At 59.4% G+C, this 13579-nt stretch overlaps 1 protein-coding gene and 1 long non-coding RNA gene across 5 annotated transcripts in view; one reads left to right on the top strand and one right to left on the bottom strand.

The window, feature by feature from the left end:
• Positions 1 to 13579, bottom strand: part of PDE9A (phosphodiesterase 9A) — an 81611-nt gene that overhangs the window by 16846 nt on the left and 51186 nt on the right. For all 4 annotated transcript variants that reach the window (XM_082720735.1, XM_082720736.1, XM_082720737.1 and 1 more), the window contains 3 exons: positions 12087 to 12141; positions 11705 to 11775; positions 5257 to 5341 (listed from right to left, as the gene is read on the bottom strand). In XM_082720735.1, coding sequence (XP_082576861.1) covers positions 5257 to 5341; positions 11705 to 11775; positions 12087 to 12141 — 211 coding nt within the window. The remainder of the gene's footprint in view (positions 1 to 5256; positions 5342 to 11704; positions 11776 to 12086; positions 12142 to 13579) is intronic.
• On the top strand, positions 5 to 4781 carry LOC309860023. Its single transcript, XR_014309096.1, has 2 exons — positions 5 to 3708; positions 3744 to 4781. It is a non-coding gene; the product is annotated as an uncharacterized lncRNA (long non-coding RNA).

Genomic DNA, 13579 nt, shown 5'->3' on the forward strand with positions numbered 1-13579 from the left:
GCGGGAACAGTCAGAATTAGCTGCGGATGGGGTGTCCGGTGGGGGGCCCTCCGCAGAACGACACCAAAGAAGCCCCAGCCAAGCCCGGACGCCACGGCCCCGTGTCCTCGATTGTTACGGGAGCGTAAGTCGGCAAGCCCGTGATCTGTTGTGGCGAACCTGCAGGGACCCTGCCTGGACCCGGGGACACCGCTCTCTCAGAAAACACGTCAGCTCCGCCTCAGGCAAATACCTAAAAAATCTTTTAATGAGGGAAGTAAAACACTTTTATTCTAAAAAACTCAAACAAGAGGGAAGTCAGCAAATTAAAAAAAAAAATTACCTACTTCTTTCCTCTCAATCTCACACCCTGGAGATACCTTCTGTTAAGTTCGGGGTATCCTTCCAGAATTTTCCTTGGGCACAGACACACAGGTTCAATGCCTTGGATTTTTAACAAAAATGGAAGTGTCCCAAACTCACTCGTTTGCTACTTGTTTCTTTCACCTCGCTCGCGGCAAACTCTCTGCTTTTGCCCCCAGAGCTCAGCTGCACACGAAGGCAGGTCCTTCTGGGGTGCTTCCCCGGGTGGGGGGGTGCCGTGCTGCCGTTCCGGTCCCCACCACGGACTTTTAGGATGTTTCGAGTTTCCCCTGGAAACTACCGTTGAGAGATGAATTTGCTTTCGGACTCCTGACTGTTTTCCTTCACTTCTTAGTATCAAGGCACCTGCCCCCCAATAAGGTCAGACCACATCGAGCCAGGCATGCTGCGGAGGGAAGCCACCGTCCGGCGTCAGGGGGAGAGTGTGCTGACCTTGGTGGTACCCGGGGGCTGGATGCGGCCCCCTCCCTACCCGGGGACCCTACTTTCCTGGAAGGGAACGTACTCCCCATCCTTGGACGTTACGCACTTTGTAGATCACGTCCTATCCCCTGCGAGACTGTAAGACCTCAGAGTCAGAGCCACGACCCATCCCTGTCCTGTAAGCCTGTGCGTCTGCGTCTACACCGGGAATGCATTTTAAGAAAAGAACCAGATGCAAGCAAACCCTTCCGTGCACGAAGGCATCCCCGGCAACGTCCCCTGTTGTTGTCAAAACGCAACAACAAACCGGAAACCACCTCGCTGTTGCCGAGCGAGAAGGTATTTACACCCTTAGGGCCCATCCAACAAGGACGGTTGTGTGTTAAGATAATGATGAGAATTATGTGACGTACGAAGGATTTGGGGGAACGGGGAAGAAGAAATGTTGCACCCAGGATAGACTGAACGGTGATGCAAAAAAAAAAAAAAAAAAATCTAGCAAGGTTCGAGGAGGAAAGGGCAGGTTTGCTGGGTGGAGATGCACACGCTTGTGCCCCCCGGGAAGACGTTGGGGCCGGATGTTGGTTCCACGTCGATCCGTGTATAGCTCACAGTATCGTACGTGAAAAGAAGATCACGAAGCGGTTTTTCTTTTCAAAGTCTCCCTACATGAAGCACGTTTGTTTCAGCTCGGCAGCCGGTCTCTGTGGGGCTCACCCCCCCACCCCCCAGCTGTATCGTCTGGAGGTTTAACTCCGGGGGCCACACTGCCTGCAAACTCAGAATAATAGCTCTGTTTCCCTTCTGACAGAGGGGTCTCCAGTCCAGTTTTCTGGGGCTCCCACTGTTCTTCCCCTCAGTGCGATGCTTGCAAAACATCACGCTTCGTGCGTGGAGGGGGTTTCAGCACAGCTTCAGCAAAAGAGGAATCAAGGAACCGCTCAAGGGCACGAACCCGGTGCCTTCCATCGCGGCCCTATGAACGAGAAGTCACAGCCCGCAGCTTCCTGAGCAGTGACGAGCCTGGTCCGTGCGCACCATCGCCCGGTCCTCCCCACGCTTAGCCTCCTCCGTGCACGTGTGACATTCCCGGCAGGGTGGGAAGCTTGCACAAAGCAAGATGGTTTGCCTGCTGGAAGCCAGCTGCTTCCTTGAAAATCCTGGTGTCGGCAGCGTCTGCTGGGTGCCCGGGGACTCCCACCAGGCCCCCCTGCCCCCGCTCGGCCAGCCCCCCCACCCCCGCCTGCTCCCTCTGTGCCCCGTTGCCACGGGAACCGGCATCCTCCAGCGAGGGAGCAGCTGGCACGGTGCCTTTTCTTTTCATTCTATTTGGGGCTGATTCTGACTTTCATTTCCTGGGCTCCCAGCCCCCCCACCCCCGTGGCACGTCCAGTGGACAAGGCCACTTGTTTGGGATGAAAGCGGAGCCCTCGGGAACCCTCCCCGCCCAGGTCAAGCGGCCAGCTCTGCCCCGTGCGCAGCGAGGCCTGGCCCTGCCCTGGATGTGAGCTGGACACCGGACCAGGAGGAACGGCGCGACCCCCCATCCGCCGCTGTCCCCAGAGCGGGAAGGCGCCTGGTGCGGAGACCCCGCTGGCTGGGGCTCCTGTGCGGGTGAATGTGGGGCTGCCCTTAGGCCCGTCGCCCTCTGTGTGGACACAGGCCTCCATCTGTCCTTCCAGACAGGCCGACGGCCGCCCAGCCGGGTTGCTCCCACCAGGAAGGGCTGTGCGGGGCGGTCATTTCTCCCGCCATGTCCGGGCATAGCCCTGCATGGAGGGGCCTGGTCCCAGGGGCGCGAGCATGTTACACGGCGTCCCTGCGTGACGGAAACGGAACCTGACAGTCAACACACAGAAGGGGGCACCGGCAGCCCCATTTGCCATCGGGGTTCACTTCTTCTTTGTGGGGGGCCCAGAAGGGGCTGCCGGGCTCCGGGAGCACGGCCTGGGGTGGGGGGCTGGGCTGTGGGTTAGACCCGGGCCCAGGCCCCCGGGATTCTTTTTCCCAAACGTGTCAGCCACGTGGGAGAGTTTTACCCCGTTCTGCGTGTGCCTGAAGAGTCCCATCTACCCGTCTCTCACCTCCGTGGGAGGCTGTGAAAACCGTCTGCCAAGAATATCGCCTCGAGAAGCAGTCAGGGCCCAGGGAAGGCTTCTCTTTGGATCACGGCACCGAGAGCTCTAAAAATGGACTTTCTGGGTGGTGAGGAGCAGCGCTTTAGCCCGTGGCTGGGCCCAGCACCCGCCACGCCTCGGCTCTGCCCACTGGGCCAGACGGGCGCCCGCGGGTCACGGTTTGGCTCCCGCGGGGCTGCTCTCCTGCGCTCTAAAATGGGGGGTTATCCTTCCCCTGTGCTGTGCTGTGGGGTGAATTGTGTCCCCGAAAGTGAGAAAACCCCCAGGACCCGGCACGTGACGTCCTTTGGAAGGAATGTCATCGCAGGTGTGATGACGTCACGTGTGGCCACAGTGGGGCACTGAGGGGACTGGTGTCCTTGCAGAAAGGGACGTCTGGACACAGAGGCGCAGGGGGAAAGGCCACGTGAAGACGGAGATGGAGGAAGCACGGACCCGCCAGGAGCCCCCGGGGCGGCTGACAACCATCGAAGCCTGTGGGGGGGCTGGGGGGGGCTGGGGTAGATCCTCCCTGGAGGACGGGGCGTGGCCGTACGGACACCCGGCTTCCGGCCCCGGGCCTTGGTGCCACTTTGGCTGCCTTGGGCCACTGGGACTACCCAGGCCGGGGGTGCTCTCCCTCTGCAGCCCCAGCGGCCGGAGCAGGGCCAGCAGCCACCCCGGGACGGCACACGCCCCCTTTCCCGGAATGGAGAGGGTGCCCGGCCCGGGACGCAGCAGGGGACAAGGCCAGTGAGGGCGCGGGGCTCGTGACTCAGGCCCGGTGGCTTTGGGCAGGTGGCAGGCCTTAGGCCTTAGTCATTAGTGGCAGGCTCGAAGGCCTTAGTCATTCGAGAAGGGACGTGAGGCTGCCTTCTAAAGACTCTCCCACGGGCCTCTGTGGGCTCCGCGGGTCGGCACGTCTGTGAGTGAGGAGATGCCCACAAAGGCAGGGAGGGACCTCGGGGACCCCACCCCCGCCTGGGAGACCCCCTTTTGGGTGGCATACGTGTCAGCCAGAGGGCGATCCCATGACCACCGCCGCAGAGGGCCTGAGCTGGGCCCAGCCGCCCGCCCCGGCCGACTCCAGCACCTGTATCCTGTCCCACAGGGGGCTCCGTCTCCGGCCCCCAAAGAGCCTCGTACTAGGGGGACGTCCGGGACGAGTCACTCACTTGCAGTTTTCTGCGAATTTTCACAAACGCTTTTGTCCGCCGTCCCCAAGTCCCAGGGGAGGAGACCTCCCCAAACCCGCATCAGGAGCCGTGAGGGCGTGACGTGAACGTGCGTGGTGCCCGTGAAACCACACTCCTGTGGCTTCGAGCCCACCGGAGGCCAGCCAGGCCCTCGGCGCCCACAGGGGCCGTCAGCTTCCCCTACACCTCCCGCCTCCCAAGAGCCTTTCCTGCGGCCTCCCTCCCTAAGCTGGTCACCCTCAGACCTTTAAGATCCGGGAATGATCTTCAAACCAGCAGCTGAGCTTGCGAAGGTGGCCTGGGTGGGCGAGCGCAGGGCTGTTCTTGGGTTCCTCGTCCCCACTAAAACCACCCGCCCCCGGCCCCGAGCCCGTGCTCTGCCCTCAGCGCTGCCTGGTGGGGCCCCATTGGACCCACGTGTCCTCCTGGGTGCACAGCCGTGGGCGGGGGTTGGGGGATCCCGCCGAGCAGCAGGTGCGCGCTCCCCACGGTGCTGGTGCCGAGCAGCAGGTGCGCGCTCCCCACGGTGCACAGGCTCCGAGCGCGCCCCTCCCTCGTCATCTCCACGGTCACCCCGAGTGCTTGCTGGGACCCCAGTTTCAGCAGAGGTTCCTGCTGTGCCAACACCCACTTTCAAGCGGGGAATCGGGAAGCCTGGGGTGTTTTTCCCATGAATTTTGGGTCCCCAGGGGAGAGCCCCAGGTTCTGCCCGACACCTGACCTGTGCGGACAGCGGTCGGAGGCCCCGTGGGATCTCTCCTGGGACCGGCTGCTCTGAGCTCTGGGCACGTCCACACAGGAGCCTCCGGGCACCGGGACACCCTCCCTCATACGCCAAACGCCTTTTCCTCTTATTGGGCCCCTTTTTTAGAAATCGATGCCAACGTCTCTCGAGCTGGATAAGTGAGTCCTAACGCTTTGATCCGTGGGACGGTCACTCCCCCTTCATGTGAAGCCCGGCTCCTTGCCTCCGCAGGCCCTCGACTCTCTTTAGCCGTAAGAAGGCTGCGTGGCTGACAAGCAGATCCCAGCCAGAGCCCGGCCGCCTGTGCCCTGCGCTCCCCCGGGCTGGCTCTGGCTGTGCCTCTGGCTGGGAAGAACAGCTCAGAGCCTCCTCCGGGCGCACGCACGGGCCGTTCCTCCCAGGCCTGACTTACCTGCTGCTTCTGGCCGCCAGCTCGTCCCGCATCTTTTTGATGTCACTCTTGCATTTCTCGACCTCCAGCACTTTCAGGCCTTCCACTGGGACAAAGAAGCAAGGAGGTACCATGGAGACACGTGGAGGCCCTTGCGAGGCTGCTGACTGGGTCCGGCCCCGGGAGGAAAGCTGGAGCTGGGCTCCCTCCCGGGTCCCGCTGCGGAGGGCGCCGGCAGCCCAGGGACAGGGACTCTGGCCTGGCCTGTCCTGGCCCCAGGACAGGACAAACGCCGTACCCCTCCCGGAGGTTTCTGCAGGGCAGAGCCCCTGCTCCTCTCTCCCGCATCCAGAGTCGGGCACCCACACCCCACTTTCTCTCTCCAGGCCTCTAAGCAGCAGCTGAAGACACGGGACAAAGAAATCTCTCCTCCCAGGAAGAAAAGGTGGGAACAAGGCCACCTCGCAGGAAAACAAGCCGAGAAGCCCAGCGGGGGAGAAGCCCGGGTCGGGGGCGGGGAGGGGGGAGCCCCAGCCTTCCCGGAAAGGATGAGCTCATATTGTGATAAAACCTTCGCATGTTAAGAGCCCGCTGGAGCAGTTAAGAGGGAGAAGGTGTGGGGGGACCTCCTGTGGGGGGCTCTGAACAGGCTGGGTCAAGGGGAGCCCAGCTCACTCGCATTCTTGAAGCCCCACTCCAGAGGAGGGCCGCGGAGTCCGGACACATTGTTCCCCCAGGAAGGCAGGGAGCCCATGCCTCCCAGCCAGCACTCCGCTTCCAGACCCTCCCTCTGGGGGTGCACTCACCACCCCAAAATACTGCTACTGAGCAAAACACCGGTTTCTGAGAGGCCTTCAGGTTCAAGTCAGTTTTTAGGAAACAGGAGAGGTTTGCTGTGCTACTCTGCAATCACACCTCAATTTTGAGGCAAAAAGAGACTTTCCCACGATACATCTCTAGCCCCTTTCCCTCAAGCGTGTTCTGATCCCTAACAATACGATGTGAATGATTTCTCCCGGAAAAATGCCCCCGGCAGCCTGCCTGAACCCCAAGCCCCCCAGGGCAGCTTTCTAAGGCTTTCCAGGGTCAGGGCCCGAGGGGGCGGGCAGGGCTACTGAAAATATTGCTTCTTTCTGCCCAGAGTTGTGGGAATCTAGAGGATTTGATAGTGGGACATGGTCCTGGTGACTTGCTTCCGTGCCACGCGGGGATGTTGTGCTGAAGGTCCCCCACCAGGACACGGGACCAAAGCCCGGGGCCGTCAGTGCAAGGGGTTGGAACCAGCAGGTGGTGCTTCTGGAACAGGGTGTTCTTAGCCCTTCCTTGCATCATGGACCCATGACAAGGTGCTGGAGACCACGGGTCCTCCTTGGAGGAAAGCCCACCAGCTCGCCCTCCTGCTGCTTCGGCCCCCCCAGAGGGCCGTGTCCAGACCCCGGGCCACACTGCGGGAGGCTGGGCCAGCTCCAGCTGCGTCTCCCACTCGGACGCTGACCTCAGCACAGGGCGGAAGCGACGTCCACGGGAAGGAGCTCGGTCTTGCTGACGATGAAGGGCGGATGTTTCCAGAAGCAAGCCGGTCGGGAGAAGAGTTGTGGTCTGTGGTATAGACTTTGATCCTCAGAGCAAATAGACATGTGTGTAGAGTCCACACCGGGTGGCTGTGCCCTGCTGAAGTCCACGGTTGCAATCACTATGTTTTAAACATACGCAGGAAATTCAGAGCATCTCCAAGAAGAATGCTCTATGGTTTATCTACGGTCCTATTAGCCCAGAGAACAACGCGTTTATTATGGGGAGTGGTGTGGATCTTTCCAGGCGTTTCTCTCCCGCCCCCGTGAGCTCGAAATAACTCTCTGTCCAGCCGGAGTTTTGAAAAGACAAAATTGGGATCGTGCCGCGTGTTTTCTCGCTGCTTCTTACCATCATCAGTAAATGAAGGACCCGCCCGTGTTCGCAGCCGCCTCCCATGGCCTTGGGTGGGCGTGTCATGTTTGATTATTTGGTATCGGTTCCCGTAGATCAGATTTCTGGGCCATCTACTGGGGCTGATGCTCAAATTAAGCCTTTTGGGCAGCACGGCACAGTGTCACTAATCCGAATTCCAGAGATTCAGAATTTATGGCGATTATGAAGGGCCTGGTTGCCAAGGAAATGGATCGTGAGTAACAAGACGGCAAAGCGGGGCATTAATCAATGGAGAGAAAAAACATGTCGCAGGATTAAAGGCGGAACACGGCAGGGAGGGGCTGGGGAGCCTGGTGGGGGGCAGCTGGAGCACCCCTCGCCCGCCACTGTGGCTCCTGTCCCTTCCAGGCCGCCTCTGGAAGATTCCACATTCGGCCGGTCCCAGCCCCCGTCCCCCAGCGGGGAGAGGGCCCAGCCTAGGAGGGGAGCCCACCCCTGAGAAGTCCTGCACAGACCCTGGCGACAGCTCTCGAGTGAGGCTGGGTGTCAGGTCCCTACAGGGCAGGCCCACCCATCTCCCTGCGAAACGGGGGCCAGAGCAGAACCGGGAACCAGAGCCCCGGGGGCTGCGGGAGCCCCCGCGAGCCGGCGGTCCCCTCTAGGGGGTGTTCTGAAAGTCCCAGGTCGCCCTGAAGGAGAACCTCTGGAAATGATTCTGGAAGACGGGTGCGGCTTTGGGGAAGGGGCTCAGGGGGCAGAGGGAATAGCATCCGCCCCAGAGGGGCTCTGCGCCCTCCTCTTATCCACCGCCTCGCTGGGCTGCCCCGGGAGGCCACCGCAGCCGCAACGCCTCCTGCAGCCGCAGAGCCACGGAAGCTGGTTAAAGACACGGACGGCCACGGCAGTGTTTGCAACACCTCCTCCAGAGGCTCCGGCAGAGAATGTGCCCAAGCCTCCCGTCCCGAGGGGCTCAGAGCGGAGCGTGGGTTTGTGTGTCCTGGCGTTCCCCGCTGCCCCGTGGGCCAGCTCTGCCGGAGTTTGGGGTCTGGTCCAGGCCTGGGTCCAGGGCCACGGCCACATCCGCAAACCAGGAAGGAAGAGGAGCCCCCGTGGGGTTTCTGAGGACCCGGGTGTCCCGTGTCCGGGACTCGAAGAAGGAAAACGACTTACATGAAAAGGAAGAGAAGCTTCTAAAGTGAACTAAGAGAAATTCAGATATTCGTATTTGATTCGGAGGAATTCTGTTCGAGAAGGTAAGAAAAGGGGGCAGGGGATTCCACTTAAGCAAGTCAAACCGGCGTCATACGGCGACACAGGACGGGCCCTGCCGCAGGGGCGGGAGCACGTGCGCGTGTGTCTCTGCACGTCCGTGCGTGTGTTCGCACAGCGTAAGCCCGCGTGCATGCGTGTAAGCAGCCGTGCCTGTCTCTGCATGTTCATGCACTGCTGTGTTCGGTGGCTTTTTGGAGCTCACGGCCCCTGGGACTCAGCCCAGGTGAGGCACCCCGCTCCTCTGTGCTAGGGGACGGGGGGTTGGGGGGGCGCTTGGAGGCTGGGAAGGGGCCAGCCAGAAGGGCCGGGACGGAACACGCCTGAAGCCTGACAGAGTTCAAGGAGGACGAGAGCTTGTCGGGAGCCAAGGGCGTGTCCGGGGGGGTGTTCCTGCTGGGAGGGGGAGCCGGGAGGTGAGGATGCTGGGGCTGTGGGAGGACCCCCCGCTCCCGCCTGCGCCCGACCACTGCCAAGTCGCTAGCTCGGCCCACCGCCCTTGGACGTCTCTCTCCTGGCTCCCTGCGCCCGCTGCTGCTGGGCCGGGTCTCTGGCGCTGGGAATCAGAGGGCTAGTGACAGCACGCGACGGCCACGCAGGCTGCCTGCCTGAGCCGAGCCTGGGCAGGGGTATCGCACCCTCCAGGCAACTTGTGTGCATTTGCACGATTTACACGAGGGCCTCCAGGGAGAGCGAATCCTGGGGGATTTGGGGCCAGGCCAGGCAGGGCAGAAGGTCAGAGGTGCCACGGCCTGTTGTCCTCGGTTCACACACCGCTTAGAGGCAAAATCAAAACACCTCTCGGCCCAATCACAGTCTCCACGGCCAGAGACCGGAAGCCTCACCAGCTGAAGTCAACACAATGTTCTGTAGGAGTTTTGAAAATTCATTAATGGCCTCCTCGGCTTTCCTGTTTGCAAGTACTGGCGGGAGCTAGGGCCGGCTTCAGGGAGAGGAGCGGGGGCGGGGAGAAGCCGGCGCGGGACCAGGGGAGGCCAAGAGGGAGGCACCTGCCCCCCGCCCCCCGGCCCCCCGGGTGCATCTGGGCGACTCTGCGCTTCTGTAAACATCGAATCAGCAGCAAATGCTTCTGTGTCCCTTGGCTGAACCCCTTCCCGCAGCATCTGGAGAATTCCCTACCTTACGGGGCTCAGTGGGAAGCGGAGCTTGCCTCCCGCTGCAAACGCTCCCTCTAGCGGGTTGAACTGTGTCCCCCGAAAGGGGATGTGCTCAGATCCCGACCCCAGACCTCACGAGTAAGACCTTAGAGAAAGGTTCCTGCAGATATGATCGAGGAAGGCTATCCAGACGGGATCGTCCTGGCTGAGGTGGGCCCTACATTCCAAGACGGGTGTCCTTCTGGGGCCCGAGACGCAGACACGGCGGGAGGGGCTGCGTGAAGACGGGGGGCGGGGGGTGGTGTCTGGGTGGTGGGACCACAAGCCAAGGCTTGCCGGAGCCGCCTGCAGCTGGAAGGGGCCGGAGTGGACACTCCCTCAGAGCCTCCAGAAGGACCTGGCCCCTCTGCTCGCCCTGGACCTCATGGTCTGGGGCTTCTGCCTCCACAGCTGTGAGACGACCTGTTTCTGTTGCTTGAAGCCTCCCCGCTGGTGGTACTCCACAGAGAGAGCTGTGGAAGCCACTGTGCTCCACCGCAGACACAGCGTGGGCACCTGGTCCAGCTCCGTCCAGACGTCAGATCTGCGGCCAGGGTTAGGGCGAGCAGCCTGAATCTATAGCAGGGCCCGCAGGGCCGCGGGGCGCCCGGGCCTGGAGCTCTGGGTGCCGGGGAGACAGACAGTGTGCGTCTGGGGCTCAGACGCCGAATCTTCACGGCGTCAGCTCTGCGTGGGTATTTGGGACCTGCAGAACCACCAAGCGGACCCGCTGCCGAGACCTCCCAGCCACCTGGGAGCTCCCCAGCATCTTTGAGGATGAAGCCCCTTTTCCGCTGAAGGAGCCCCAACTGGCCTGCACGGCGGCTTCCCGACCTGCCCGCCCAGGTGCCCCGGGGTCTTGCGCGGCAGGAGCCGTCCCGGGCTTATTTACTTGTCCAATCTGCTGGCCGAGCTTCAGCGGGTCACTTAATCTCTCTGTGGCTTCTCCATCGTCCACGGGGAACATAAATCGGTTCTGAAGACAGAACACCAAACGGATTTCCTAAATGTCGACATACTCTGGGAAGCAGGACCAGGTACGTCATGCTTCGAGTTATTACGGGGAATAGGTTTTTGCATGATCCTGAATATTCTTCTCGAAAAAAGTCCAAGCAATTCATACGAAATATGAAAAGTGACCTTCACAGAGTCCTGCGAATGCGAATCAGCCAGACACCATCTGGGGAAGCCACAGATGCCGGCCTCGGGCTGGGATTTCTCCTTGTCATCCCTGAGCTTAATAAATGGGCTGTCCTTTGCCTTGACATAGATGAAGACGCGGGACTTCGATGGGGAATCGTGAAGCCTGAGAATTCAAGCAGGGCTCCTTACTTTATGGCCGGGGACACCGGGGGAGAGACGCGGAAGCTGTCCCCTCCCGGGTTCAGCTGTTCGGTCCCCGAGTCTGACCGCACCGACTCCCCTGTGCGGGCTGGAAGTTCCTCTGCGGGCCTCGGTGCTGACGGGGAGCCAAGAGCTAGAGATTTGGCAGGTGCACCCCAGAAACAGTCGTGCGGGCGAGGAGCGTATCGGCTTGCCTCCGTGTGAAAAGAGACGCGAAGATGCTCAGCAGAAGGTCCTCGCCCAAGGGGAGCTGCTCCGGGGGTCTTCATTCCATCGTCTTCTGCACCGAAGGAGCTGACCTCCTCCACTTGCCACCAAGGGTACCCCCCGCCCCCTTCACCCCCAACTCCCTCCACTGCCCTGTGCGGTGACGTCATGGGTCACCAAGCGACTTTCACTTATGAACAGACCCTCACAGTTCTTGCTTCCGTTAGCCTCAAAGGTAATTTTGGGGGGGGGGGCACCTGGGTGGCTCAGTGGGTTGAGCCTCTGCCTTTGGCTCGGGTCATGATCCCGGGGTTCTGGGATCGAGCCCCGCATCGGGCTCTCTGCTCAGCGGGGAGCCTGCTTCCCCCTCTCTCTCTGCCTACTTATGATCTCTGTCAAATAAATAAATACATCTTTAAAAAAAAAAAAGTAATTTTTGAACATTTCACAAAGAGAAGACATTCCGCTTACCTCCAGGCTTCACTCAGCACCAGGGGTTGGGGGGAGGTGGGAGGGCGACGCAGCTGATGTAAACAGAGGTTAAAAGACAGAGAGAAAGGAAAGGAGGCAGAAGCGTCACTCACAGTCCACTCGCTTCTCTAGCTCGGCCAAGTGATTCGCGACTTCAGCTTTCAGTTCGTTGATTTTAAATGCTCTGGGAATGGGAAAAAAAAAAAAAAATCCCTCTTAAAATCATCAAAGTGGAAAGGGGCGTGGCAAACCTCTGCTGCCCCCTGCCCTGGGCGAGGCCTCTGGTGGGCGCCACCCCTGTAGGGGGCACAGGACGCCGGGGATTGCTTTTAAGGTGCTCCGGGCCTCCGAGGGGCGGGGAGGAAAGAGACACACCCTCAAACCATCTCCAGCGCCTGCGTTCCATGACGGAAGGCTGGCGGGTGTGCTTCCCTCCCCACGTCGGGGTGCTGAGCACCTGCCGTCCAGGGACTATGCATCTAGAAGGTTCCTTACCTGGAGAACTGCTCTGCCACCTGCGTCAGCACGCTCTGGATTAATTCTTCTTTCTCTACGGACCAAAAAAGAAAGACAGATGGAGAAGGGGAAAAGTCTGCGGATCACCATGGCCCAAAGTGGAATGTCGTAGGCAGGCGACGCCGACGCCATGGCGGGGAGACCTCGGGGAGACCCACCGCCAGCAGCCAGAGCCGCTCCGGGGCATGGAGTTTCCCCGCCCACCTTCAGAGGCTCTTTCCCACCTGGCCTGCCCCCACCAGCCCTTCTCGGTGGTCTCTCGGCAGAGTGGCCGGACTCTGGTCCTTCCCTAGTCTGCACCAGCCATAAAATGCAGGCAGGACTGGGTCTCTAAATAGGGAAGTTTTCACTTAGTGCCCTGCTCCACTTTATGGCGGGCAATTACCAGGACAAGGTGAGTTCAAGGCATATTTCAAACGTAAAACACAGTGTTCTCATGGTAGGTCCTGGAGAGAGGAAGCAGGCCGGGCTGAGCGAGTTTGTCCCTTTGTTGCCTGGCACGTAACCCTGGGCTGGGTGGTGGCTTTACAAGGTTCAGGTCCCAGGCTGAATATAACCTGCCAGTTTTCCTGTTTCCTGACTGGGCCCCTTGCCAGAGGCTTCATAGGAAGGCACAGACGCTCACAGCGCTGTTCTTTCCAGCACTCCCTGCTCCTGGGAAGGGACAGAGCAAGCCCTGGCTCCAGGTGGCCATTTGTTCACGCCCTAAAACACTGAGAACCTGCACGAGACCTGCTCCTGAGTCATGTAGTCTCTGCTGGCTCTATGCCTAGCCCTCTGCTAAAACCAAAACAAATGAAAACCAAATGAAATCTGCCCGAACAAACAAAAAATCTCAATTTTCCAGTATGGTGATGGGGCTTAAGAGCAAAAAATACCTTCCTGCGTTCTGCTCTAATGCCTCCATTCCTAGGAAGGAACCCAGGTATGCACATAGAAGATGTTCATCTTGGGGTATTTTAACCCAGTGAAAGCCATAACAGCCCCAGTGTCTATGAGATGGACATTGAATAAATGAGGGTGCATCTGGCCTGTAGAGATATATTCTGCTATCAGAAATAATATTTTGGAAAATGTTCATGTCTATTGTTAGAGTTAAAGGAAAAAAGAGATCGTAAGACAGTAATCCAGTGTGATCTCATTTTTTAAGATATTGGGAAGATACACTCTGAAATCATGATAGTAGTTATTTTTTGGTTGTAAGATTGTATATACACTTCTCCCTTATTTTTGTTTTTTATATCTAATATACTTCTATAATGAATATATGTTAATTTCATGAGAAGTGTTTAAAAAATGATCATCCCTTGGAACCTCTCATCCCTTCACTTGCCACATGAATGGGTGATGACCCAAGGTTCCGACTAGCTTTAGAATTCTAAGACTGGAAGAGAAGAAGAAAAACGATGTCTTGTTGTAGGTCCCGAAACCATAAGAGTAAAATTTTCATAGAGCCCTGTGTGGAGCTGCTG

Source organism: Mustela nivalis, assembly GCF_964662115.1.
Source record: "Mustela nivalis genome assembly, chromosome: 1".
In the NCBI taxonomy this organism is placed as follows: domain Eukaryota; kingdom Metazoa; phylum Chordata; class Mammalia; order Carnivora; family Mustelidae; genus Mustela; species Mustela nivalis.